At 37.4% G+C, this 25,757-nt stretch overlaps 1 protein-coding gene across 13 annotated transcripts in view; it reads right to left on the minus strand.

The window, feature by feature from the left end:
• Positions 1-25,757, minus strand: part of Dgki (diacylglycerol kinase iota) — a 428,822-nt gene that overhangs the window by 152,196 nt on the left and 250,869 nt on the right. For all 13 annotated transcript variants that reach the window (XM_058575765.1, XM_058575763.1, XM_058575762.1 and 10 more), the window contains 6 exons: positions 21,086-21,199; positions 19,575-19,712; positions 16,440-16,518; positions 5,978-6,033; positions 5,006-5,068; positions 1,582-1,655 (listed from right to left, as the gene is read on the minus strand). In XM_058575765.1, coding sequence (XP_058431748.1) covers positions 1,582-1,655; positions 5,006-5,068; positions 5,978-6,033; positions 16,440-16,518; positions 19,575-19,712; positions 21,086-21,199 — 524 coding nt within the window. The remainder of the gene's footprint in view (positions 1-1,581; positions 1,656-5,005; positions 5,069-5,977; positions 6,034-16,439; positions 16,519-19,574; positions 19,713-21,085; positions 21,200-25,757) is intronic.

Genomic DNA, 25,757 nt, shown 5'->3' on the forward strand with positions numbered 1-25,757 from the left:
GGAATTTGAATGCTACTCTTGTATCCTTCTATTTTACCAAATTTATCAGCCCTAGATGTTTTCCTGTGGAGTGTTGGAGTCTTCCAAGAAGGGAAATAGACCCCTATCTATCAACCTGAACAAAAAGACAACACAAAGTGAATGAAAAACTAAGGAATTAGACAGAAATTGTGCAGCTGATGGAAGAAAAGATAAGGTCAGCACACCAACATATAAGCACAGACACCAGCTCCCTTAATACGACTGCTGAAGCTGAAGAAATAAAACCAAGAATCAACAAGGGGAATGGCATTAAATTAAAAAGCTATGTATAGCAAAGGAAATAAGAGTGTGAAAAACACATACAGAATGGAAAGACATCATTGCTAGTTGCTCTTCGGACAAAGGTTTAATATACAGAGTATATTAAAAAATTTAAAAAACACCAAAAAAAAACAACAACAAATAACCCAATCAGTAAATAGGCAAATGCACTAAAGTAACATTTTCAAAAGAAAAAATGCAAGTGGACAATAAATATTTTAAGAAAAAAACATGTTCAACATCATTAGCAATCAGAGAAATGCAAATCTAAACTACAATGAGATTTCATCTCATTCCAGTTAGAATGTCAAGAATATTATTTATATTCTTGATGGATGTTATTTATATATAAAGGGACACTTATATATTGTTGGTGGGATTGCAAAAACCACTATGGAAATCAGTATTGAAACTCCTCAAAAGACTAAGAATGGAACCACCATATGATCCGGTTATTCTGCTCCTCAGAATTCATCCAGAAGAACAAATTAGCACATTATAGTCATACATGCATTCCAATGTTTATAGCAGCAAAATTCACAATAGCCAAGTTCTGGAACTAGCCTAGGTGTCAGTCAATAGATGAATGAATAAAGAAAATTTGGTATATACACACACAATGGAGCCATAAAAAAGAATGAAATTATGTCGTTTACTAATAAATGAATGGAACTGAAGAACATCAGCTAAGTGAAATACGTCAGAGTCAGAAAGTGGAGAGTAAACTGTTTTCTCTCATATGCAGAAGCTAGAGAAAAAAAGGAATAAATGAAAGCAAATCTCACAAAATAGAAGAAAGATCAGCAGAGTAGGGGATTGGGAGGGAAGGCGGACAGGAGGGAACAGGGAAGAACTAGAGAATAAAATCAACCAAATTATGCTATATACTTGTATGAATATACTACATGAATTCCATGTTTATGCATAATTATAATGTATATATATATATATATATATATATATATATATATATATATATATATACATGTACATGTAAATAAACATGAGGAAGAGGAAAGGAAAGGAGACAGGGAGGGTGGGGGAAGGAAGAGAGAGAAAAGGGTCAGTATGAAGAATTAATTGAAACAAATTATGCTGTGTATATATAGGAATAAGTCACAGTGAACCACACTGTTATGTATGATTGTAATACACTAATAAAAACATAAAAATAACTGATTTTTATTGGTAATACCTGAAATGTCTCTGTTATGAAAACAGGTATACATCAAGTCAAAGTTTACGTCAAACCAAGGATATAATATAAACAGAGCTTACCTGGGTATATTTAAAAATACTATACACTGGAACTTCAGTTCCTGAATCTTTGGGGTGAGATCTGTTCCATCACACTGCAACAATGAAAACAGAAAAAGCAAGGGTTTGAAGCAGTCACAAGTCTAAGAAAATTATCAAGATAACTGGGTTGACAACAATAGGCACCATGATCTTATTCCCCTTGTCTCTAATTCTGGATGGCCAGTTACTATGATTGAAAATTTATGCTTTTTATTGCTTAACTAGACCCAGAGTTCAGAGCTGGGTTTCGTTTTGATTTAATATAAAACAAACCTGACATTTGACAAAAAAATAAACTGTGTCTTTTTTCACAATCACAGTAAATATCGTCCTTCTTAACCTTGGGTTATTTATTATTAGATACTTATATGCAGAGAATCAACAATGAAAGTCTTACCAGAATGAAAGGAATGGAGCTATAAATGAAGGCAGTAGCATTAACTACCACAACCATCTGATTCAAACAAGTTATTTGATTTCTTTGAGATAATTTTTATGTTTAAAATGTTAAATGTAACATTTTGAACACTTTTTAAAAGATATGCATATTCAAGTTTTTAAAAAGATATCTATTATAAGTTAGGATAAGCTCCAACAGGCCATCTGATCTTTGCCACAGGGAAGTCAGTATTTTGAATGAAATAATTAATAACTCTCATGAATGCATGAATGTGAAATGAGTATGGGAATACTAGACCAAGAAAACACAAAACAGTAACAAGTGATTACTTTTTTGCAAATTTAATCTGTAACAGAAATGGACTGGACTTTTGAGAAGAAACTGCTTTTCTGTTGATTGACATGACTCTGGTCTCGAAGGCCCAGGCCAGCCTTGCTCAGTGCCTCTGTGTGCTTCCCTGATCTGTCAGTGCTTTCCCCAAAGAGGAACATCCTCTGACTAATCAAAGGAGACCCTTCCATTTGCCTTTCTCATTTCCCACTCGTGACAAAGATCAAAAGACAAAAACTCCAGTCAGGGCTATAGACCCCTCAGTGGTCCGAGTCACAATGTCTGCTTTTCTATTTGCTTTATTCATAGCTTCATCCCAGAATTTCCTCGCATTTTTCCTTTTGGGAAGAGGAGTAAAGCAATCCCAAAGTCCCTGATAATTTTTGAGGAGTTCTTTAGGCAAAGTTTTAAACGAAGTAGTAATGATTTTGATAACAGTCAAGGTTATTGTCTAAACACCCGGAACTTTTCCTGGCTGTTCTTATACAGCCTAATTTTCATGAGCATGCTCGAAAATAGCTTCCAAGAAAGCTTATAGACTTAAATAAATGAAATGTTTTCAAATGTAATTTAGATAGGAATCAAATTCTAGATGGTGATCAAAGGTGGTTTTAGAGAACTCTCAACTACTAAGCAAACATAAAGCCTCCCGCTTTAAGGACTTGAAAAGAGTGTGTAGATGACTATACTAAAACACTGACTGCTCTCTGTGCCAAAGAGAAGGTGGTCTATGGTGTACAAATCTGATCATTCTAGCTCACCTTCCATCCTTTCCATCTCACAGTCAAAACATGCAGCAATATCACTGCAGAGGTATCCTATGTCAGACAACAATGGTCAAATATGGTTTTTTTAAGAGACATATCTTATTATGCCTGTTTCACAGGCAGGAAAAGCAAGGTGTTTCAAAGGTTCAATGACATAATCAAAGTCATATACCTAGGAAAGGCAAACCTAAGACTGAATCCCAAATCCTTACACTTTGTTTCTATTATTTTTTTCCTCCTCCTAAAAGTACATAAGATTACAAAGCTATTCCACCTGGAATATTACATGTATTGGTTGATTCTACATTTTTCCTAGTGATTTGCTGCTATTTTGGCCTCTCTGCAAGCTCATTTTAATCCTTGCTATGTAGCTGCCCATGTATGAAGCAATCATTAAGAGGACTGCCAGAGAGAGAGAGAGAGAGAGAGAGAGAGAGAGAGAGAGAGACTCTGGTGATTAGGAAAATATGCAAGATTGGTTTCAGTCCTCTCTCCTGAGCAGTTTACTGACATTCAATGTGTCCACTGCCCAGCTATGATCGAAAATTTATGCCCAGCACTCACTAGCTCTCTTGGCAGGCACTGTCAATGTTCCTCTAAATGCAAAAAATACTGGAAGGGTAGTGATGGTCATTTTTGGCTGGATGGCAGGCAGAAGAAGAAATGGGCAGTTTGATATAATGCTGCTGGTACTTAACTTTATTAACCATAGTTTTATCAAAATAAAGATCTTCATAGTACAACGGACTTGTGTATTTCTTCCATCTAGTTTTAAGAAAGAAATATTTGAATTATCAAGATTCTCCATCACTGACAGACACTTCTCATATGAGAGCCAAAACACATGCAAGTGATGCCAAGGTTTGTTAATACCAGAGTGATGGGCTTTATTTCCCATTTAACTGATTTAGGAGATTCGTGTCTCATATGTGCTTTACTGATGATTACAGATTTTCATTTGTATCTTCTCATGCTCCTCTGTATTCCTCTATATCATTATTAGCTTAATATCATGTTTTTCTCTATTTTTATGCATATATTTTTTCCAGTTTCTCTGATCACATATTCTTCACCTATGCCATGATAAATCCAAGCCTTGCTATGTCACTACACATCCTTCCCCATTTCTATATTTTTCTCCTTCTATCTTTTCTTCATTTATGTATGCAACTACACACAACAAAGATCCATCCATCCATTTACTTAACTTGGTTCCTATAAGAAAGATTTTGTCTTTCTTAACTAATTTTAAGCTGTTTTAAAATGCAGCACCTAGAAAAAGGTAAATTTATCTCTCCTTTTCCTCCAAGTAGTAGATATCTTAAACCTGGGGCAGAGAAAAAGAAATAAAATGAAAATTCCATTCAGCGGTGAGGAACCTGACCAGCCTAATGGGTAAGTTAGCACAAAATAACAAATTCAGGGAAGGCCCTGTTCTAAAATGGAGTCCTCTCAGACAGTCCTACAATAAGGACATTTGTTTGGTGAGCTTTTGTTTACACTTCATGAGCAGGATAACATCATTTCTTTGATGAAGGTCTTCCTGATGCCATAATATTCAAGGTTACTTTTTTTCCCCTTGTGATACCACCATCTTGTACGTATGTTGAATAACTTTATTACATTATGCTCCAGTGATTTGAGTGGCTTTCTCCATAACTGGACTGTGAATTTCTTCAGGAATGAAACTAGTTTTTTATATTCATCTTCATTCCAGCAACTAAGCCAGTACCCAAGACATGATAAGTATTCATAAATACTGCTTGAGTGAACCACACTAAGTGATCTCTAAATCACACATAGTCTAAGAGATTAATCCACACAGACACTGTAATTTAGGAGTTGTTTCTTGTGACATTCATATTCACAGGCAAAAAAAAAATGAACTGACATATTCAATACTTACGACAACTTTAACATGTTTGGATAGATCTCTAGAACTTCTCTGTAGGAAATCAGAAAAAGCTGCCTATACATCAGAAGGGGAAAAACAAAAAACTTAGTTACATGGTTTTTCCATATCCCACTTTCATATTATAGACAGTTCCCAATGATTCCAAATTATACAAAAATATATAACAAGTTCTCCTTTTGCTGAATCCACAGTAAAGCAGGAAAATGATTATCAAGTTGAAATATTTCTTTTTGTTTTTCAAACTATAATCTCTAGTAAAATTTAAGACTACAGAAAGAGGGTGAAAAACTGGATAATTCCAAGGGTCAGAGTGAAGATGACTTTGGCTGTCCTCCCTGACTGTCCTACTGGTCTGCTAGATGCTAAAATAATCTTTAGCATTGCCACGGAGAATGCCTTGCTTTACCTCTTTTATTTTGACTCCCTCTATGCAGTGGAATAAACTGTACTTTCTTAATTAATATTTTGGATGACTTTTTCCTGAGGAGGAAAAGAAGGGTTTTCCTTTAATTTCATATCTGCTTCCATGAAATTCTTCCCATGTTCTGTCAATTTGTCAGTTTCTCATCCAAACATCAATGTGTACATGTGAAAATGACATTCTAATCTAAGACTCTTTATACATTTTTCAGTCTGTCGATACAGTTTTCCAGCTACCTGTCTGATTTCCCCACTCCTTACATTGGTTTTGATGTTTTCCATATGCCTCCCTGAATATCACCCTCTCTTATACAGCATGAAGCCTTGCATCTTTAAAATTCAGAGTTGATAAATATCAACTCCCTTTCTGACAACAAACTTAAAAACCACACCATTACTTTCATTCTTAAATGAAGACATTAAATAGTAATTATACAGAGACAGATAAAAATGTCTGAGATATGTTATAATTTTAATATAGTTAGTGTCATTGAATTAATATTAAATAATATATAATGATTATAAAATGAAATATGTACTTACCCCTGCATAAAACATTTTATTTCGAAAACGACTATTGAATTTCTCTGGATTTGCCTCTGTGAAAGAGGAGAGGTAGTTTTGTTATAGGCACCTCATTAGAGATTAGCAGTTTTACCCCCAGACCTACCTATAATCTATAGGGCCAAAAGATCCTTGAGCAGTTTTGGGTTTTTTTGTTTGTTTGTTTGTTTTTGTTTTTGTTTTTTTAATCATCTTTCCCTAGGCTTCAGGGAAATACAGTGGCCCAGTGCTACAAAAGTTTAGCTCCAAACTGGCAACATCAGAGCAAATTGGCAGCTTGTTATAAATGCAAATCATTAGTTCCTACCTAAACCTACTAAATTAGAATGTCTGCATGCAGAGACTAGGAATGGTGGTGAGTCTCATGAATATTAAAGCTTGCGACACTCTGGACTCTTCCAAATAGCAGGTTGGCAGGAATTCGGGGCAGAGATGATAGGGAAAGATGATAGGAGGTAAAGAGGTGATTATTTTCATTGACTTCTACAGGACATCGCTTCCATAAACTATATACACAACTTCCAAATGTAATCAAATATGGAGAATTTAGATAAAAATTAATGGAGAGTTTGCTTTTATAAAATTTCTGCACTACTATCTGTTCTTGCTTGTCATAAGCCTTGGAAAATTATTTGTTTTGATGGAGAATACACACACACACACACACACACACAGAGATGGTCTACTAAATGCACTTGGCTTATTACAGCAAAGGCCCTGACTAAAAATGATTTTAATTTGGATTTTGCCTCTGTATGCTATAAAGTTTGAAGACCCCAAAAGATGAAACAAAAATGTGTATCAGAATTTTCATGTGAATTCAAGGGATTATAAAATACCCAAATTAACTATAATTTTCTCAAATGTTTTTCTCCAATAAAGTTTTAAGACATTCTAAAAGAAACTACTATCCACATTCGGCCTTCTACTATTTTATTCCAGACATCCATCATTTCCTTCTTAGTCTAGGTCTTTCTCCCAGTCATTTCTCGATAGGTAGCAGGATGACAAGCTGAAACTAACCGTGTTTGTGAATGCCAATCCCCAGCCATCACCCTGAAGAGTAACAGAGTTCACTCTCCAAGACCAAACAACATGCCTAGGACCTCAAGAAATAATCCTAGACAAATGATTCTTAGATTATTTTTATGATTATTGTATCATCATGGTAGCACATGACACGGAAAACAAGTTGAGAGTTACAAACTTTCATAGATTGGTCCTGGAGAGCTGTCTTCATTGATATACAGTTTCTGTATATCAAAGCTTTTCTATACTCTGTTCTAAGTTCTCTAACCCTAGAAACAAAATGAAATGAAGACTCATTTGTACATTAAACAAAAAGAAGATGAAAATGGCATTAATTGATCTGCATCCTGATTTCCCATGCTTGGCCTGAGAATAAACCATTTTCACATTTTAGGTCTAGTGCAGGTAAATGTGGCTATTGAACAACATGCCATTTTTTATCTATTTTTGAATCAGATTTACCTGGGTACCATTTGCATGTACCTTTACATTAACAGTCTCGCTTTATGAAACCAGAGGTAAAATGAGAAACTTTTTACTGTGCAATTTATCATGACATAGACCCTAATTAAAAAAGAAACAACAACAACAACTCAGGCCCAGCTATTAAGCAAGCTACAGGCAAGGGAAAACAGCAGCCACAATGCTGGCACAGAACTTTTTCAGGGCATTGATGCCCATAGCTATTAAGTGAATCATCTGTCAACTATTAACATTTATTCATTTTATAATTTATGGTTTGAAAATATTTATATTGCAATGAGGTTTTTCCAGAAGCTGAAAAACTGAAAAAAAATATTTCTTTTTAAAGAATAGTTTCTTTTTCCTCTCAAAAGACAGACTATTTCTATCTTTAAGATCTCCCAAAATGATTACAAAATTAAGAACTAAGTGGAGTTTTTGGTGATTTCATGCACACATTTGAGGAAAACAGTCACCTCAGATGTATGTAGTGAAGTCACTAAATAACATGAAATAAGAATTTAAAAATAGAGATCCATCAAGACACCTCACATTCAGAGAGGTGTTAGAAACATAAGGTAAACAGGTAGGAGATTTGCACTTATGCTTTGGGTGTGAGGTTAGAAAAGGTTCAAGGGAATCCTCTTAGTCCCAGGACAAGAAATTTGCATATTATGCTATGACACACACCCTGATGGCCTTGACAGCTGGATTCTTTTCCTATGTCCCCATCTATGCTATTCCAAGAAAAAAAAAAAAAAAACAGATTCACAAACAAGGGGCAGCTGGAGATGTTTTAGCTTAGACCTAGAGCTTGAACACTTCCAGTGGAAGCCAGGTCATAGGAAAGTCAGGAACAGCCTGCAGACAACAATATTCAGCAATTCCCCATTGGCTATTAAAAAGAGCTAGGATGGTTGATTGTCTGTGTGCATTCACAGGAGCTGGTATGCCTTCAGGGAGGACCAAGAGTGAGGACTCCAACTACATCAAGAAACAGAAGGAAGAATGAAGAATTGGGAAAGCGTCAGAGAGAAAGTGTAAGAGCTCTGGTCCTTCAGGAAGTTGTGTCTGCTAGTTGCTTTGAGATAAACATGAAAGGCCACCCTCAAGAAAGGCTAGCAATACTCAAAATATCCCAAGACTCCAACAGTGGGAGGATCCTTGATACACTGCTCCAATTCCTGGGTTGCCCATTCTCCTCCTCTGCAAGAAGTGGTGTCAGACAGCGAGGCCCAAGCACTCACTGGATTCATCCAGATCTTCATTCTGTTCATAGTGTGGCTGAACACCAATGGTAGCTTTATTAATTTTTTTATCCCTGCCACAACAAATCACTATAAACTTGGCAACTTAAAACAACATCCATTAATTTCCTCAAGAGTTCTTCAGGTCAAAATTCTGGACTAGGCTCTCCTGGGTACTCTGTTTAGGGTCTCATAAGACCCAAATCAAGGTGTCATACTGGTGAACCCTTATTGAGGGCCATGGGAAAGATTCACTTCTAAGCTTATTCGGGTTGTTGGCAGAATCCATCTCCTTAGGGTTGCAGGACTGAAGTTCTCTCTCACTGCTGGATGGTGTCCAGGATTAATTCCCACTTCTAGAGGCTTCCTGAATTCCCTGGTTCCTGATCCCTTCCATCATCAAAGTCAGCAATGGAACATCAAGTCTTCACACTCTGAATCATTATGACTTCCCCACTTGCTCTCCTCTTCTGCTTTTAAGAGCTCACGTTTTTAGTTGTGTCCATGCAGATAATCTAGAATTCTCATCCTACCTTAAAGTCACCTGATATATTAACTTGCATCATATCACAAAGTCCTTTTGCCATGTAAGGTCACACAGCTGACAGAGCCAGATGACAACTGGTTGTGGAAGCCAAAATGCTACAATCATTGTCCACTGTCTGCCACATAATCCACATCCCTCTCATATGAAAAATATATTCATTCCCTCCAAGATCTCTAAAGACCTCATCTCATTATAGCATCAACTCAAAATCCGAAAATCTCATCTAAATCTCATTAGCTCAAATTTCCCAAATCTTATTATCTAAATCATCTAAATGATTTAGCTCCGGATATAATCCATTTGTAATGATGATGGGGCTGTGAGTATAATCCATTCAATTGATTCACCGTATTAACAGCATGCTTATATCCAACACAATAGCATGACAGGAGCCATCAGAAGGGGGATCCTAAAACCCTGCTTTTGTCTGTGATTGGCCTTGCAGATATAGCTTTCAATTACTTCCAAATATTTATTTCAGTCCAGTTATCACCCTCTAGGTCTTTGGAGGGCCTGACAAAAGCATATTAGCTCAGTTTACAGAGTTTATTCATTTACTCTTCATAAGCTTTTCTCCCCTTTCTCCTTTAATGGCCCTTGCAAATGAGGCCCATAGACTGTTCTATTTGAGCCAGTATGATGGCCTTCCTAATACCTGTGTCTTCAAGAAAAGAGGAAGTCCAAAATACATGAGTCACCTTGTTCCTGTAGTGCTTTCCTCTTACAAAGACATACGGTGACTGGTGTATAAATAGTCACATCGCAATTGCCTTCCACACATAGATCATTTCTAAATTCCTAGCCACCTTAAATATATAGACATTTTCAAAGATGATTACTGTTGCAAAGCACCTCTAAGGTTGCTTAGCTCACAGCACAATTTCCTATATACTTCTTTCCTCTGTGGAGCTTATAGACAATAGCCCCATCCCTTTGTCCCCCTATAGTTATTTCCCAGGAAAGAATATAGGTAAAGAATTCAGGGGGTTATCCATCTGTCACCATAGATCTCCACCCAGCATCAAGTTACCCAAGAGTCCAAATAATCCAAGCTCATGGAAGGGCTTATGAAACACATATTGGTTTACCTTCTCAGATACTTAAGTAACACACAATTATTATAATTTTAAAGTCAACATTCTGATATTCCAAACTTGTGAACATGCGAAGCCCATTGACCAAAATTTAGGAGTGAAATCTCCCAGGTAACAGACTACTCCATAGAACAGCACATAAAAGTGGAATCATGAAACCATACCCCTGCAGAGGCATGTCAAGATGCTACTCTTTGGCACTACTCATGTAAATTCAGTTCTACCTATATATTATAAAACCCAGTATGTGAAACAAAAGACAAGCAATCCTATGTTCTTCATTTTTGGATAAAAAAAATTCAAATCACATTGAAATATAGAATAAGTAGTCAAAAAGTGATCGTGTATGTTTATTTATATTTCTGAATGTATACAATATAAAACAAAATATGTATTATGTATTTACAGTGACATAAATGCGCCCTTGTAATCTTAGATTTTTTAAAATAAATATAAAATGTATAAGACTTCTGTCATCTGATATAATTCACTGCTTTAAAATGCATAAGGACTAGTTGTTATGGTTTGGATGTGGTATCCTCCAAAAGCTCACATGAAAATAATGTAAGAAGGTTCAGAGAAAAAAATGATTGAGTTATGAGAGTCTTAACCTAATCAGTAAATTGATCACCTGATGGGATTAATTGAGTAGTGACTGAAGGCGGGTGGGGTGTGGCTTGAGGAGGTGGGGCATTGGGGAAGTGGCTTTGGGATATATATTTGTATCTGGTAAGCAAAGATCTCTCTCTCTCTCTCTCTCTCTCTCTCTCTCTCTCTCTATATATATATATATATATATATATATATATATAGATTATATATATAGATAGATAGATAGATAGATAGATAGATAGATAGATATAGATATATATCTGCTTTCTGATCAGCATGTGAGCTGCTTCCTTTTGCCACACTCTTCCACCATGACGTTCTGCCTCACCTCAAGCCCCGAGAAATGGAGCCTGCTATCCATGGATGGAGACCTCTGAAATCCTGAGCCCTCAAACTTTTCCTTCTCTACAATTGTTCTGGTTAGATCTCTTCATCACAGCAGGGGAACAGCTGAGTAAAACACTGGTTAAAAAAGCTGCATGCACACTTGCTTCAACTAATCTTAGCCCAAATTGCCTTTGATGAGATACTCAAAGAGAAAAGCAGCTCAACCTAAAGGTGAGGTGAAAAGACAACTGTAAACACAGATACTGAGAACAGAGACTCCACATGGTAAAATACATTTCCAAGTTTTCAGAATTGGATTATTACTCATGTTACCTACATGCACATTCATTTATGCCAGCTCGTACATTGACAAGGAAGTCTCCCTAACTCATAATTCAAACTGGGGCTTTCACCTACAGATCTTAAAAACTTGTTCAAGCACACATATAAATTGAGTATGCATATCTTTACCATACTTTTTCTTTACTCTATTTCCAACATCTTTACTGAAATGCATACCAAATTCAGTTTTCCTGAGACATATTCATGAGGTATTTGCAAATGCAAAACTGTATTTGTAAAAATTAACAGGCAATTTGAACCTCATATGCCTCACACAACTTCCATATTCTCTCCATTGGATACTTATTTCATTTTAAAACTTTAGTTCAATGACTCCATAACCTGTGCCTATGGTAACATCACCATCCTAGATTCAAATTGTATGCACTAAAAAAATCTTTCATTTTTTCCAACATCATCTCCACTTAAGGAAAAATATTTTTATGGACTTTATCATCATTTTTCTAATATCATAAAAATGTTATTGTGTATTAATTGCTCATTGAACCCATCCCTACGACAAGTTCATTATCTCTGTACTTTTTTCTCCTGTCTGAAATGCTCTCATCAACTTCATTTCTTGTCTATATCATACTCTTCTTTCATCTCCCAGCCATATTTCCATCTATACTTTCTGAAAATTTACCCCATATTCTTCCTCTGTCAATAGTCCTGCTGAACTCCCATATTATTTATGGCCTCTATAACTAGCATTGCCTTCACTATATGTACCTTCTTCTACTATTTATCTTTTATCAGTGGGAGCTGTCCTGCAATCAAACATTCTGTTACTGCAACAAATACTAATGGAGATAGCCATTGGGCTGTGAACTGGGAATATGAAAATAAAGATGTGGTCTTTTACCCTCATGAAGTTCAGAGTAGAGGTGACAGGTCGAAAAATGAAAAATAGAACATAATTTTTTACTATGGATGATATTTTTGTGAGATGAAGTGGTAGAGTGATCAAGAAAGTGTTCCAGAGGGAGGTATACTTGAATCATGAATGACAAGTGGGTGACACACAGAAGTTCAAGATGGAAAAGAAAGTTTCAGACAGAGACTGCAGGCAGTGAATTTCTCCAGGGCACACTGCACTTCAGCTTCAGTGCCTGGACAAAAGACATGCAGCGTGTCCCTCGAAGTGACAACAGTGATGGAATTTAGCAAACCACTGCAAGGAACACTTTTTTAGAAAAATATGACTGTTTCCTATGAAATGAGTCATAAGACATTGACAATCCTTTGAAAGGTGCTGATCTGCAAGTCTCTGTATATTCAGTGAAAATAGTAAATCCTAAATCAAATTTAAATACTGCCTCCTCCAGAGACATAATTGCGTTTCCTTGACCTTGTAGCATAAGGTTCAACTCCTCTGAATGATAATGTCAATGAGGCAATAAAATGCAAGCATCCAATCTCAGGCTAGATGTTTGATGTATTTAATATCCAGACCCAAAAAGTAACAATCTCATTCACATGGTTGACAAAGTGAGACCTAACTTTGTCACTGATAACCATAATCATTGTTAACAAGGTTAAACATTAATAGATTGGAATATTTTCAATATACTCCCTCAAGCACTGTGATAATACAGTGATGATGAAAGTACTGGGCAATACCCCAAGTGACAATTAAATGATCAATCCTATTACATCTCCAAATTCTGTTCCATATTACTGCACTTTTTGATACTTGAGTAGCACAAATTCAACCATGAGTGCCTTGGTCACTTTGAGAATAAGCATCTCTGTTTCCAACCAAATGAAGTATGCTTTCTTTGTTATCAAATATTAAAAACCCAAGTTGTCAAATATTTGCTGCCTTTATAAACAAAGTCAAACAAAATGTTAAGACTGTGCATATTCCCTGCTGGACTTTCTACTAGTAATTCTAAAAGCATTTGCATTGTAATGACACCAATAAACTGTTTCAAAATAAATGGCACTTTAATTGTCCTTTCTAAAAGAAATACATGGCCTATAAGTTATGCTAAGAACTGTCCATTTGATGAGCTATTCTCTTATTTATGCCAAAAATTCTTTCTGCAATTACATTTTTAAAAATTCTGCCTTCATGAGATTTATATTTATAAACTACTGCATGTAGACAGATTGGCATAGTTCCCAGTTTAAAATACTGTATTTCTTGACTAATACCTAATAGGTTATTTTATCCAGAATCATTTTTTTTTCCAGAACGGCTCTCTTGAGACTTGAATCACCCTGCAGGTATTTTATAGTAAATTATACAAGTTTTATCATTAAACCTTAATATTGTGAATGACTATGTCTAAGAACAGTCTGAAGTCTCATCTCTGAGTAGTCTTTGTCTGAGAACAGCCACTCACACCTTACCAACAAGAATGAATCATCCCCACCCCTGTTGAAAAATGGCCTGACTTATGTTTCATTTTTTCCTGTAGCTTAGCTTAAGATTTTCTTGACTGACCAGATAAAAATATGGGGGAAATCCAAATGAACAGAAATCAGTTTAAAAACTAGCTTTAGTAATTATACTTTTCATGCAAACATTTTTTTAATTTAATGTGAAAATATATATTAATAAATACTGAGATTTCTGATACTTGGAGTATCAACAAAATTTAGTTCTATTGTATTATGGACATTTATTTTCACCATCTCAATCTCATCTTTATGAATATTTTATCTATTATTCTCAATCAACAAAATTCTCCTTTATTAGCTCTTTGTACCTGGTTTTCCTCCAAAGGCTCTGGTTTGCATATAAGAAAAATGCTAGCAATTCCATTTCATATCACATAAAACAATTACACTAAGCCTTTGCACTAAAGTATTCAAAGATTAATGCTTAGAATCCTTAGTTGATTGTTTTTTAATATCACTCATTTAAACTATGTTTACACACACACACACACACACACTTGCATAATCTACTTTAAAATTAAAGAGTCCCATAGCCTAAAGTAAGAAGAAAAAAATTACTTTTCCCCAAAGAATTATTTTATAAACCTGGTTTTTCCACTTTGTGTCACTCCCAGGTCTCTTCTTACTTTATGCATATAAATTTCATCAAACTACAAAAAAGTGTATCATTAGGATACCTTTCAGGATAATTAGACTAAGTATTAGACTCACTTAAATGGGCTCATTGTGGGCTACTTACTCATTTAGATTTCTTTTCATGCCAGGAGGCCTATTTTGGGAAATTCGTGTATTAGTGAAAACTCTGTTCTTTTATATGTGTTATTAAGGAACTTGGGAATCTTATTAAGAAGGCTAGGTCCAGTCTCATAAAAAATGTGAAAGGAAAAAATGGGCCAAGAAATAAAAAGTGAAATGTCCCATTTACTTTCCAAATGAAGTCTCCACAAACATAGGAAGAACAATAGGTGATAATGTGGCCTTATGTAGATGCCTCTTACTACCACATCTCCAAGACTTGTCCATAGCAGGATGTGGGAGGGCAAAGGTGCTTCTGATTTGGGATATTTAAGATTCTTTTATCAAACATCCTTTCTGTGTGATTTTCCAGTTAATCAGAGAAGACCAAACTCTGGCTTGAGTATCGTTCTTTTCTGGCATAGAATATGACTCCTAAAGAGACTCTCCCCTCAATGCCTCATGAAACCAGAAAGGCCAAGGTCTACCAAAATGCCTGAACTCTATGAGGGACTTTCTAGATCTGTACTTTGGCTGCAATTTGTATTCTAACAGTCTGAATAGCTCCACCCTGGGCATTTTAGTCCTAGGAGCATTATCAGAATTTTTTTTTTTTTACCTTATTGCCAGAATGTGAAGTTTTCAATTCTAGCTTATAGGACCCTGTATTTCAAATTCTATGGTTTAAAACTACTTGAGCTCTGCAGAACCTTGAGGTAAAGAAGTAAAGTAATTCCTCATTTATGACTTCCACCTCCCAAGTTTCTGAATAAAGTTCAATGCTACCTACCTCCTGGCATTATTTTAGGGATATATAAATATACTTGCAAGAAACCAGGTACCAACATAAGTCATCGATAGACATAAAGTTTAGTTACATTCATAGGAAGAGAGTGAGAGAAAGAGATTGACAGAGACCAAGAGAATAAAAAAGAGATTGTTTGAGTTTACCAAGCATATACAGAAATCCCAAACTTTCTCAGCCCTGAATAGCTTAAGAAAATTTGAGTGAAATATTTTCATCACATTTCATTATTTCATCTTTCGTCTCTTTCAAAACTTGTTTTGTTTGTTCCCCATCTCTTTTAGTACTTGAAGTTGCCCCGCTGCCTCATTCGCATCTGTCTCATCCACTGGGAATCACCTACCTTTATCCCTAATTCAATCACCATTACACTTTTGGTGTCCAAATTATCTGTAGCCCCTGTTATCTACATGCCTGCTGCTTATTTGTTTTGCTGTCATCTTTCAATGGCTCTGGTAATGACCTATGGAGCTTCAGTCACTTGTGGTTTGTGAGGCTGTGAGTACCCTTGGGTGGAATCATCTCTCTTTATCTTAGTAGTTCACTCAGTTCAAAATTTCCATTCAAAGTTAAAGGTTAACAGTCCTGAGAGCTGGAATGTACATTTAGTCCGGTACTTTAGTATCTCTGAGACCCCAAACTATTAGGTCTCAGGGCCCCTCTTGCAGCCACTTCCCATTGGGACTAGCTCCCGGGGTCATCATGAAGGTTAAAATGGAACAATACTGAAGCACACTGCAAACACTTAAGTGATATGTAAACAAAAGGGAACATGCAAAACACCTGCTGGGAACTTCCTCCCTGGGAGATGGAAATGGGACGTTGTCCTCACCTCTGGATTCATGGAACTCCAGTGTGACATGAGCATCAAATCCAAGGCTGAAGTAATTATTGAAAACATTCAGAGGAAGCTGCAATGATAAACAAAGACAGAGGTAAACTATACGTAGCTGGTTAGAAAGAGAAAATAAAATCTAATGCCAGTTACTTAGTTCTGGGGCCAGTCCCTGGGAGAAATCAGCCACAACCCAAAGCAGGTAGAAAGAGTAGGGTTCTTGAATTAATTCTTTCATGAAAGTCCAAATCAAGTAACTAACTCAAGAATTATAAATTGTATAAGGAATAAGAGCTGTAGATATCAATTATTAAATAAGAATCACTCTCACACATGTTGCAATAACTGAAACTTGTTAATCTCAGGGTACACATCTGCGATAGCTATAAAGATCAGTTCACTAAGCAAACTTGGAAAGCCAATTCAATTGTAAGGATAATGTCTAACGGACCTAATCAGTGGATACACTTTTTTCAAGAGTTCATATTCAGCATATGAATATTGTAACTTAAAATGAACAATATATAATCTGTTTATACCCTATCTTTAAAAATAATTTTTATGACAAAACTCATAAAAGAAATAAGGCAGTGAAAATCATTCAGGTATTGTTGATCTAAAGGGAAGATAAACACCTAAGTGTGTGTGTATGATACATATATATGATATATGATACATGCATATGATATGTATATACATATGTACATACACCAGCAAAATTCGGGTTCCCATTTAGTTTATCAAGCCTGCATCTTTGATATGACTGAAGTCTACAAACACCCACACAGAAACACACACGTTAGCTTAACTATCCTGCCCACAGCCTTTGGGGCCCTGGCTGCTCCTGCTTCGAGTTGGTAAAGAAGAAAGCTAAATAGTCTAAAACCCCATGTTAAAAATTGTAAAATCTATATCATGTTAAAGATTTGGTTAAGTGTTAGAACAGGTAGAAAAATGCAACATGGGAAACTGAAAGATAAACATTAAAGTAAATAAAGAGAGGTCAAATTCACAGTTAATTATCAGGGTTGTGTCCCAAGCTGAACTGCACCTCTCTATTATCAGAAGTAAGCGTTTTAACCCTCATGGTTTCAAAAGTAAGCTTATTGCATGGCTTCACAGGCCTCACAATCACAATCTATAAGATTTTATGTCTTACTACTGGGAAAACAAAATAAGAGAGAAAGAGCAAGAGAGATACCAATGCAGAAAGAAAGACCTTAGATTGCCTGGGTCTCTAATGGAAGTAAGGAAGGACCCCACATGCAAGCCTCAGAATCTGAGCCTATAATGACCCAGAGGCTAACTGAACCCCTAGAAATGGTTTTCACTAACTGGAGAGCCAAGAGAGAAATTACACACATAGAACAAGGCCAAAATCATGTCTGTCTCTCCTGGCTTCATATTTGAGAATGTCCAGTTCCTGTACTTAAAATATCAGTTCTAAGTGAGGACAGTCTGGCAATCCTGCCAAAACCACACACATGTTCTCCTCCTCTGCCATTTATGTCCTTTTGGCTACAATTCTAACCCATGTCTTAGCATCCACTGATGGTTAAGGAAAACATCTGGTCACAATCCCCCTAAATAATGTCCCAATTTAACTTGTTTTTAAGCTATTCATATTTTCCAAGAAAATGTGCCCCTATTTTCCTACACATCTCCTCAAAACTCAATTTCCAAAGCCCTTTAATTATCTGTACTGATGTTCCCTGGCTACATGGAGAAGTCTTTCCATTTCTTAAACTGTTGGGAAGAGAATTAAATGTGGACTTCAGTTATAGGCCAAACCATTCCAAATTTGGTAGAAGGGCCTTAAATTTTTCATGTGGTAACTCTTCTTTCTATTTTAACTATTTTCTATCCAATTTCTATAAGTTCAAATAAATACATCTGTTAAAAGTATTATATTTCTGGCTCAGTGGTCAAGTGCCCCTGAGTTCAATCCCTGGTAACCCGTTCCCCCCAAAAAGGATTACATCCTTGTTGTTTAAACTGCATCATTACATTATACACTCAATTATACATAATGAACTCAGCTTAGCTAAAACCTCCTATACATAAGGGACATTTGATTCAACGGAGCAGTCATGGTATGTACTAGAAACTTTATTAAATACAGAATCACAATTTTAGGTGAAAAAACTAGGAAGACAAGGTGAAACATATTTTAACCAAATAAGAAACTTGAAAGCACCTATCTCAATTGGTCAGGATCATGGTGCTACTGAATGAATGGACTTGGCCTAAATGAAGTGGCGTTCAGTCTACTTTAAGGCTGAAAGACCCATGAAATCTTGGCCTCGTCAATGGCAGGGTACAACATAGCAGGGATGCTGTTTCAAGTGTAGATGCCTGGGCCTTCTCCCCACATTTAATTCATCAGGATGCCTGGTGAGTGAGCTCTGAAATCTTGCCTCTAACATACACCTGGAAATTCTTGCACATACAAAAGTCTGAAAACACTATCATAGAAGACAAGTGGAAAGTAACACAGAGAAAGCATCTTCTCGGTAAACCACAAAATTTAACAGAAATTGAGGCCAGAACTCAGAACCAGATGTTCTAGGGAAGATGCACAACAGCACTCTCTATAAATATAGGCCCTTGGTTTGGCTTGAACTGAAAGCTCAGTAACTAGAAGAAAACACTGAGGCAAAGCATTTATTTAGGCATCTTCAACTCCCAACCAGGTGAAGAAATTGGCTTAGTTCAAACCTCCTACACATAAGGAATATTTGATATCAGGCCAGACATCTCAGGAGGTTTTCTTTCCACTGAAAGGACCATATGCTTGATGCTTTGGAACACGTACATATTCCATCTTCTCATAAGTTGTTTACAATTAACTTGGATGATTAAAATAGGGGATTCATGCCTTGCTAGTGTGAAAGTTAAAGACAACTTCCTAAGCTCTGGAAGCAAGCATGAAATCTGAGTCTTTAAAGAGGGTCCACGGGGCAGGTTCCGTGGGGGTGGTGCTATTACTCTCACAGCCCCGGGAGACAGGAACTCAAATGCTGCCCTGTTATAGGAAGGAATCAGCCCAGGACTCTACAGCCAGAAATGTGTTTCCTGTGACTTAGGAAGATGCTCCGGGGCTCCTTTCTGCTGAAGGAAGGACTCTCTAACCTTACATACGCCATCTTCAAGCTCTTCTGGAGGCAAGTCTGGGTTCCTTTCCACATGGAGGTTCCAGCGATCTAGCTGTACAATGGTCCCGTCCTCCACCTGGCATAGGATCTTAGAGACGGGCTCATCTGTGTAACCCTGAGGACAAAATCAAAGAAGACACCCATTGCTGTGGGGAGTGACGCAACGCCTCTGATCCTACAGCATGCAAAGAAGGGTCCTTCTGCTATGGCTCTGCTTATTTTGATGTTAGCCAGGCTGGGAGAGCAAGCTGCTTTTCTCCAGGTATTAAAACATCAGGCAACACCTATAGGCAAGGGACTTAAAACACTCACTCTCACTGATTTAAGCTGAAAAATAATTTTTTTTCCCAGCACCAAGAGCCAGTGGTGGGCACTGAGGGTCATGCTGGAGGGCTGTTTTTATTGGAGTAAAAAATAGGACTTTCATTCCACTTACTAGAGCAATTCAGGGGTACACAGAACAAATGTGTGTAGAAAAGGAAGAATCAAGTCAGGATTCCAATCAATCAGTTTCTCCTACTATCATTCCATCTCAGTCACCCCTCCCTGGTAGTGTCTCAGTCCACCATCCTTCTGTGACCTGAGGCAAATCAGACTGAGGAACCTCTTAGGGAGCTACTCATTCCTCCTGGATGCATTGTGGACAATGTGATTATTAACATGTGAAGCTAATTGGGATGTGAGAAATGAGCACTGATAATCCCTTAGTTGCTGCATATGAATATATTTACTTACATATTGCTGACTATAAACCACAAAGCAAAATGAAATTCTATAAAAGGTTAATGTACCCAAAGGCCAGATTAATGTCTGCTGAAGATCATTTTCATATGAGATGGAGACTTATGTGAGTAGGTAAAAGGTAGATATGTATGGCGGTATACGTTAGTATCTTGTGCCTTCTTAATATCTTAGTACTACTCAATCAAACAACAACAATAGGATGGCCAGTTAGTGACAAGAGAACTACTTCCCCCCACACTTGCCTTAAGATGCTCCATATTGGGAAGGAGAGTCGAATACCTGTATAGCCAAAGCCATGATAACACTGATCAGAAAAAAAAAAAAACCCATGCTCAAAAAAGCCATAAGGTAAGGATTTTACTGCCCAAAAGTAGGACCGTAGATCTAAATCTTATTTGTTATTCTAACCAGGGCTGAGAGCAGGATTAATTCAAATTTGTAAGGACTGGAGACCAACCCCCCGACACTATGTCCTAGTAGGCACCTCTTAATACCCCACCCCTGTGTTTTGACCACACATTTTCCTCATTCTGAACTTTCCCTTCCCTCTAGCTGATGGTAAGTTTAAAGTGAAGAAGCTACCAAATAAAATCAGGGTCATGGGTACTTTGACTCCCATTTCTAACTCATCTCTTGGGCACCAACAGCATCGTGCCTCCCTCTAAGAATCTTCCCAAGCATGTGGGGGATCCAGGAATGCTGTCTGCTCCTGTGGTAGGGGCAGCCTCTGAGAGCGATGCTTACCCCGCCCCAGTTGAGAGTTCGAGCCAGGTCATTGCCAGTCCCCAGAGGAAGGACCCCTACAGGAGGCTGGGGGCTCAGCTGCAGCTCATCCAGGATGGAAAGGATCCAGCCCACCTACAGACACATTGGGGACCAGAAGACAGAAAAGAAAGATAAATAAGTTTACAAAGAAGACAGTTTGAGGGGAGGCTATACAGAACTAAACCAAATGATTGCTGAGGTTTTACTTCTCTTGCAAACACGTTTTAATCCAATATGTAGGGGACAGAAAGGCCACTTATCTCAGGCAGTTTCAAAAAGGTAAATCTCTTCATAGGAAAAGGACCATGCTTTATCACATAAGCAAAACTAGACCCATCATCTGTGTATTTAGCTAGATACGTACTCTAAAATTTAGGAGAGTTACTATAACAGGGCACAGGAAAATCTGACTATATAACATTGATTAAATTATTTAACTTCACTGAGACCCATTTACCTATTTTGGAGTGGAATAATAATACCTACCTCACAGGATTGTTTGGAGATTAAACTAAAATGTGTATAATGCCCTTTATATGATCTAGGGCCTGTAAAAGTACTTGTTAATTGATGGTTGCCCTCCTTCCTCAGCATTGCAAATTGTTTTTTTCCTAAATATCCACGTAGCCTCTTTAATGAAACATTATGAAAAGATAATTATGGGTGGACCTAGTATCTATTATAAGTTTAGGTAGAAAAGAGATACTTATATACTAGAATAATATACCCCGTTTAATCTTTTTCTACGATAAATAATACTTAGGTTGTGGTCTTATTATAACCATTTAGAAAAATTACCCCAAACCTGGAAAAAGCAAAAAGGAACCTGCGTATCTTTACAATGTCATATAAGAATAGTGTTTCACAGGCCTATATAAAGAATTTTATAACTGTAGGTTAACATGGTAGAACTGCAAATGTCAAGAAGAGAAGATTAAAGGTTGTGGTTATAGTTCCCCATGACATTAACCAATTTGTCTCAAGTTTAGGAAAGTACTGTGGTCTGAACTACATATTTCTTCTTCTCCTCTGCTTCTCTCAGTCAGCTTTACCATTTTACTGGGTCCCTCATTACAGAGCCAACTAAATTTGACAGGTATTCATTCCATATTTGTATGAGAGTCATGTTTTCTTAAAGCATTCATAGCACAGTTAATGAACCCATTCCAGTAAAACACAGCTGAAAGGAAGAGATAACTGAGTTAGTCTAAGATCAAAGGTAGAATGTCTGTTCTCAATAACAAGATAGCATGCTTAATGGTTTCCTAGGCACTATGCCTGAGAATAATCCTGCAATGAGTTGTCTTATTAAATTTCAAAATACTCTATAGATGTAACTTTCATTCCCATTTAATGGATAAAGAAGCTGAGATTAGGATGTTTAAGTGACCTCCTTAATATCACACTGTTTATGCAGTACAGGTGGCACTTAAAATTAGATATGACCAACACCAATGGCCACCCTCTTCACAATGAGGTAGGGAATCTTCAAGAAAAGAACCAAGCCCAGTTCAGGATATGGCCTGAGTGTCCCAGAGGCAACGGCCTGTGATTTTGGCCTCTTTGAGGATAGAGAAACCTTAGAAACTGATGAATTAAATTCAGTTATCACACAAATTTATTGTTCAAGGTGAAGAGAGATCATGTGATTTTTCTGACTAAATAAAATGGCCGAGTCAGAGGAGTGTATTACTTCTCTTGACTTCCTTCTAAAATCCTTTCTCCTCCTTCATATGATTTCTTTCCCAGGATGTAAGCTTCGCCTGTCAACCAACAAAGTCTAAGACTGTGTTCGCCCTCTGAAAAGACACACCTCTACATTCACTCAATAAGTCACACTAAAAATCCAGGTAAAAATGTCTATCTACAGAATGTCAGAAAGTTCATTCATTCCTCCAAACTGGTCATTTACTCCTAGGCAATTCATTAGATTTTTGACCCCAGGGCTTCTTTAGCATTTTTTTTTTACACATAATACCACCAAAGCTGGCCAAAGAAAGAAAACAAAACACCAGATGCTAAATTGTTTCTGATGACCATGCTAGATACTCTTCCTGTGCTCTTGAAAGTAGAGGCAAACACAGGAAAAGCCAAACACCTCTATTAAAGTACTAGAAGAGAGCTTAAAGGTCATGAAAAAGAACAAAAATGCTCAGAAAGCCCAACCATCAGAGATCACTGATTACAGATACAAACAGCTCAGGTAGAACCAGACATGCAGATATGCAATGGAATTTAGCAGAAATCTAATGCAACATCCCATTAGATGATGAAAAAGTGACACAGAGATAGAAAAAGGAAGTCTTCTCTTCAAAACTTCTCTGAGAGATGATCATTCAACCTCCCCTTTTTGATTTGTGCTCAGAGTGAGCCTATTTTAAGCAGATTTAAATTAGAATTTTGTCTGCTTATGTTTTGTTGAAATCTCTCTTCCTGGCAAAGATATTGCTATGAGTTTATGCTTTTGACATCCCATTTCATTCTAGACACAGCAGTGACAGAGAAAAGGTAAGACAAGGAAAGGGTACAGGGCTATTGGGGACACTTCTTCTTGGAGCAGAAACCAACAAAACACAAAGTGGCAAAGCTGAGATGAAGACTTGGAGCAACCTGGCTCCTGGTCCTGGAAGGAGCAGAGTCTGTCTCTTTACAATGGAGAATGAAAGTAATACAGCAGGAGGCTGTAATGGCCCTAGGCTCCCTCTTGGCAAAGAAGAAGAGATGTGGGACAAAGAACATGAATGACCCCTGTCCCAGGGAGACCTGTTGTGTCTGGAAGCAGCAGAAAGAGCCTGTCTCTGATTGATGCTTGGCCCAGCTTTCCACGAGCTCACTGATGTACCCCCACCCTCATCCCAGGGTGGGAGCCTTAGCCATCCATAGGAAACTCAGCTCTGGTTTGAAAGTTCTGGAAATAATTCGAAACTGCCTGAAAGGGATAGTGAAGTGATACAGAGATAGAAAAGTAAAATCAAACAACTCTCTGAAGATGAGCCTACAAAGAAAAACTCTAAACCACAGGAGGAATGCTAATTCTAAAATGTAAGAGGATTAATTTACTGCGGAGGAAATGCAAAAAGTACAAACGACTTTGAAAAGTTTCCCGTAACTTTCTTGACTTGATGCTGTTATCTTCTAGAGGCCTCTGATTGGCATAAGGCTTTGCCCTTATGCAGACCTTCCTAGACTCTGCTCCTGTTTGCTTTCTCAGTGGGAATTGTCAAGAATTCTGGTGATACTGCCACAAGGGTTCTGTGGGCATCTGTGGATCTCTCACCCTCTCCTCTCTTCCTACGTTTGGCCTACACAGCAAAGGAAAGGGTAGAGTTGATTTGAGTGTAAAGGTGTTTTGCTTCAAAAAGTGGAAAAATATTTTCTATCTCCGTTTTACAGTAGCCAAGTGATCCAATATTCAGCCTTTCCCTGAACACAAGCAGACAATCTTGTATTTCCCCATTATCAAATGTCTCCTGCCTTTTATGGAACAGATTTTTTTGATGAACAACTAAAGTTAGGCTGATACTGCTCTGGCTAAAGTGGGTCTCTCTTTCCTTGGCTCAGCCCTGAAGAGTTTTTCTTTTTCAACAGCTATGGATTACTGCTCAGTAAAAAAGCACCCTCAGAAGGTAGCATCAGGCAGTGCAGCAGCGGGGCACAGGACACAGGAACCCCAGTGGGGCTGAGGCCCAGCTCCACCACAAACTGGCTGGGGAGTCACTTAATCTGTTTTTCCCTCCTCTGTGAAATAAGAATAATAACAGTACCTGCATCTTGGTGTTATTTTACCTATTAATATATGTGTCAGCGCTGGGGTTGTGGCTCAGTGGTAGAGCGCTCACCTAGCACATGGGAGGTGCCGGGTTCGATCCTCAGCACCATATAAAAGTAAATAAGTAAATAAAAGGTATTGTGTCCAATTACAACTAACAAAATAAAAATAAATAAAAGAAATGTGTCGACATGGCTTAGCATGTGCCTCACAAAGACGCAATGGTCAATGAACATTAGCTACTATGACTCGCCAATATTTTTCTTCTTCATCAATAAAGATCATTTACTAGAAGTAAAATACCCACTTCCTTTGGCTCCACTTAAAGAAAAACCAAGCCCTAAGTTTTCAAATCAGCCCCACCTTTGTCTGACATCAGCAGCTTTTCTTTTGAAGCCTATGAAGAACAATCCAAACCCAGCTGCCCTGCAGTACAGGGACTATAAAGAAGAGAATGGACAGCAATACACCTACAAGAGCAGGAGAGATACAGGATCTCGTGTAATAATCTGTCTTTGTCCTTATAAGAGCAAAACTTAAAAAAAAAAAAAATCTCAGGCCCCAAGGCTGTTACTGAAGCTCTGCCTTCATGTAATCAGCAACCTGCTCCTGTTGGAATTCCAGACTGCCGACTGCAGGCTCGTGGGCAGCTGCTCGTTTTGCCAGGGCTTTACCATCCCAAATTACCTCCACCAGCTCACCCAGCACCCTTCCAATTAAATTATTTAATTCATTGCAACACATAGCACCTGGCATATTTTCCACCAGAACTGAAGAAAGTTATCTTGATTGGGCCAAATCATTTTCCAGCTTGCAGAATTCATTCCTTACTTCGTTAAGAAAAGCAAGGCTGACAGATTGAGAACACCAGGTCCTCCGCCT

The sequence above is a fragment of the Marmota monax genome, unplaced genomic scaffold (genome assembly GCF_021218885.2).
Source record: "Marmota monax isolate L192 unplaced genomic scaffold, Marmota_monax_Labrador192_F-V1.1 WCK01_AAM20220418_F8-fsc00122, whole genome shotgun sequence".
Taxonomy (NCBI): Eukaryota; Metazoa; Chordata; class Mammalia; order Rodentia; family Sciuridae; genus Marmota; species Marmota monax.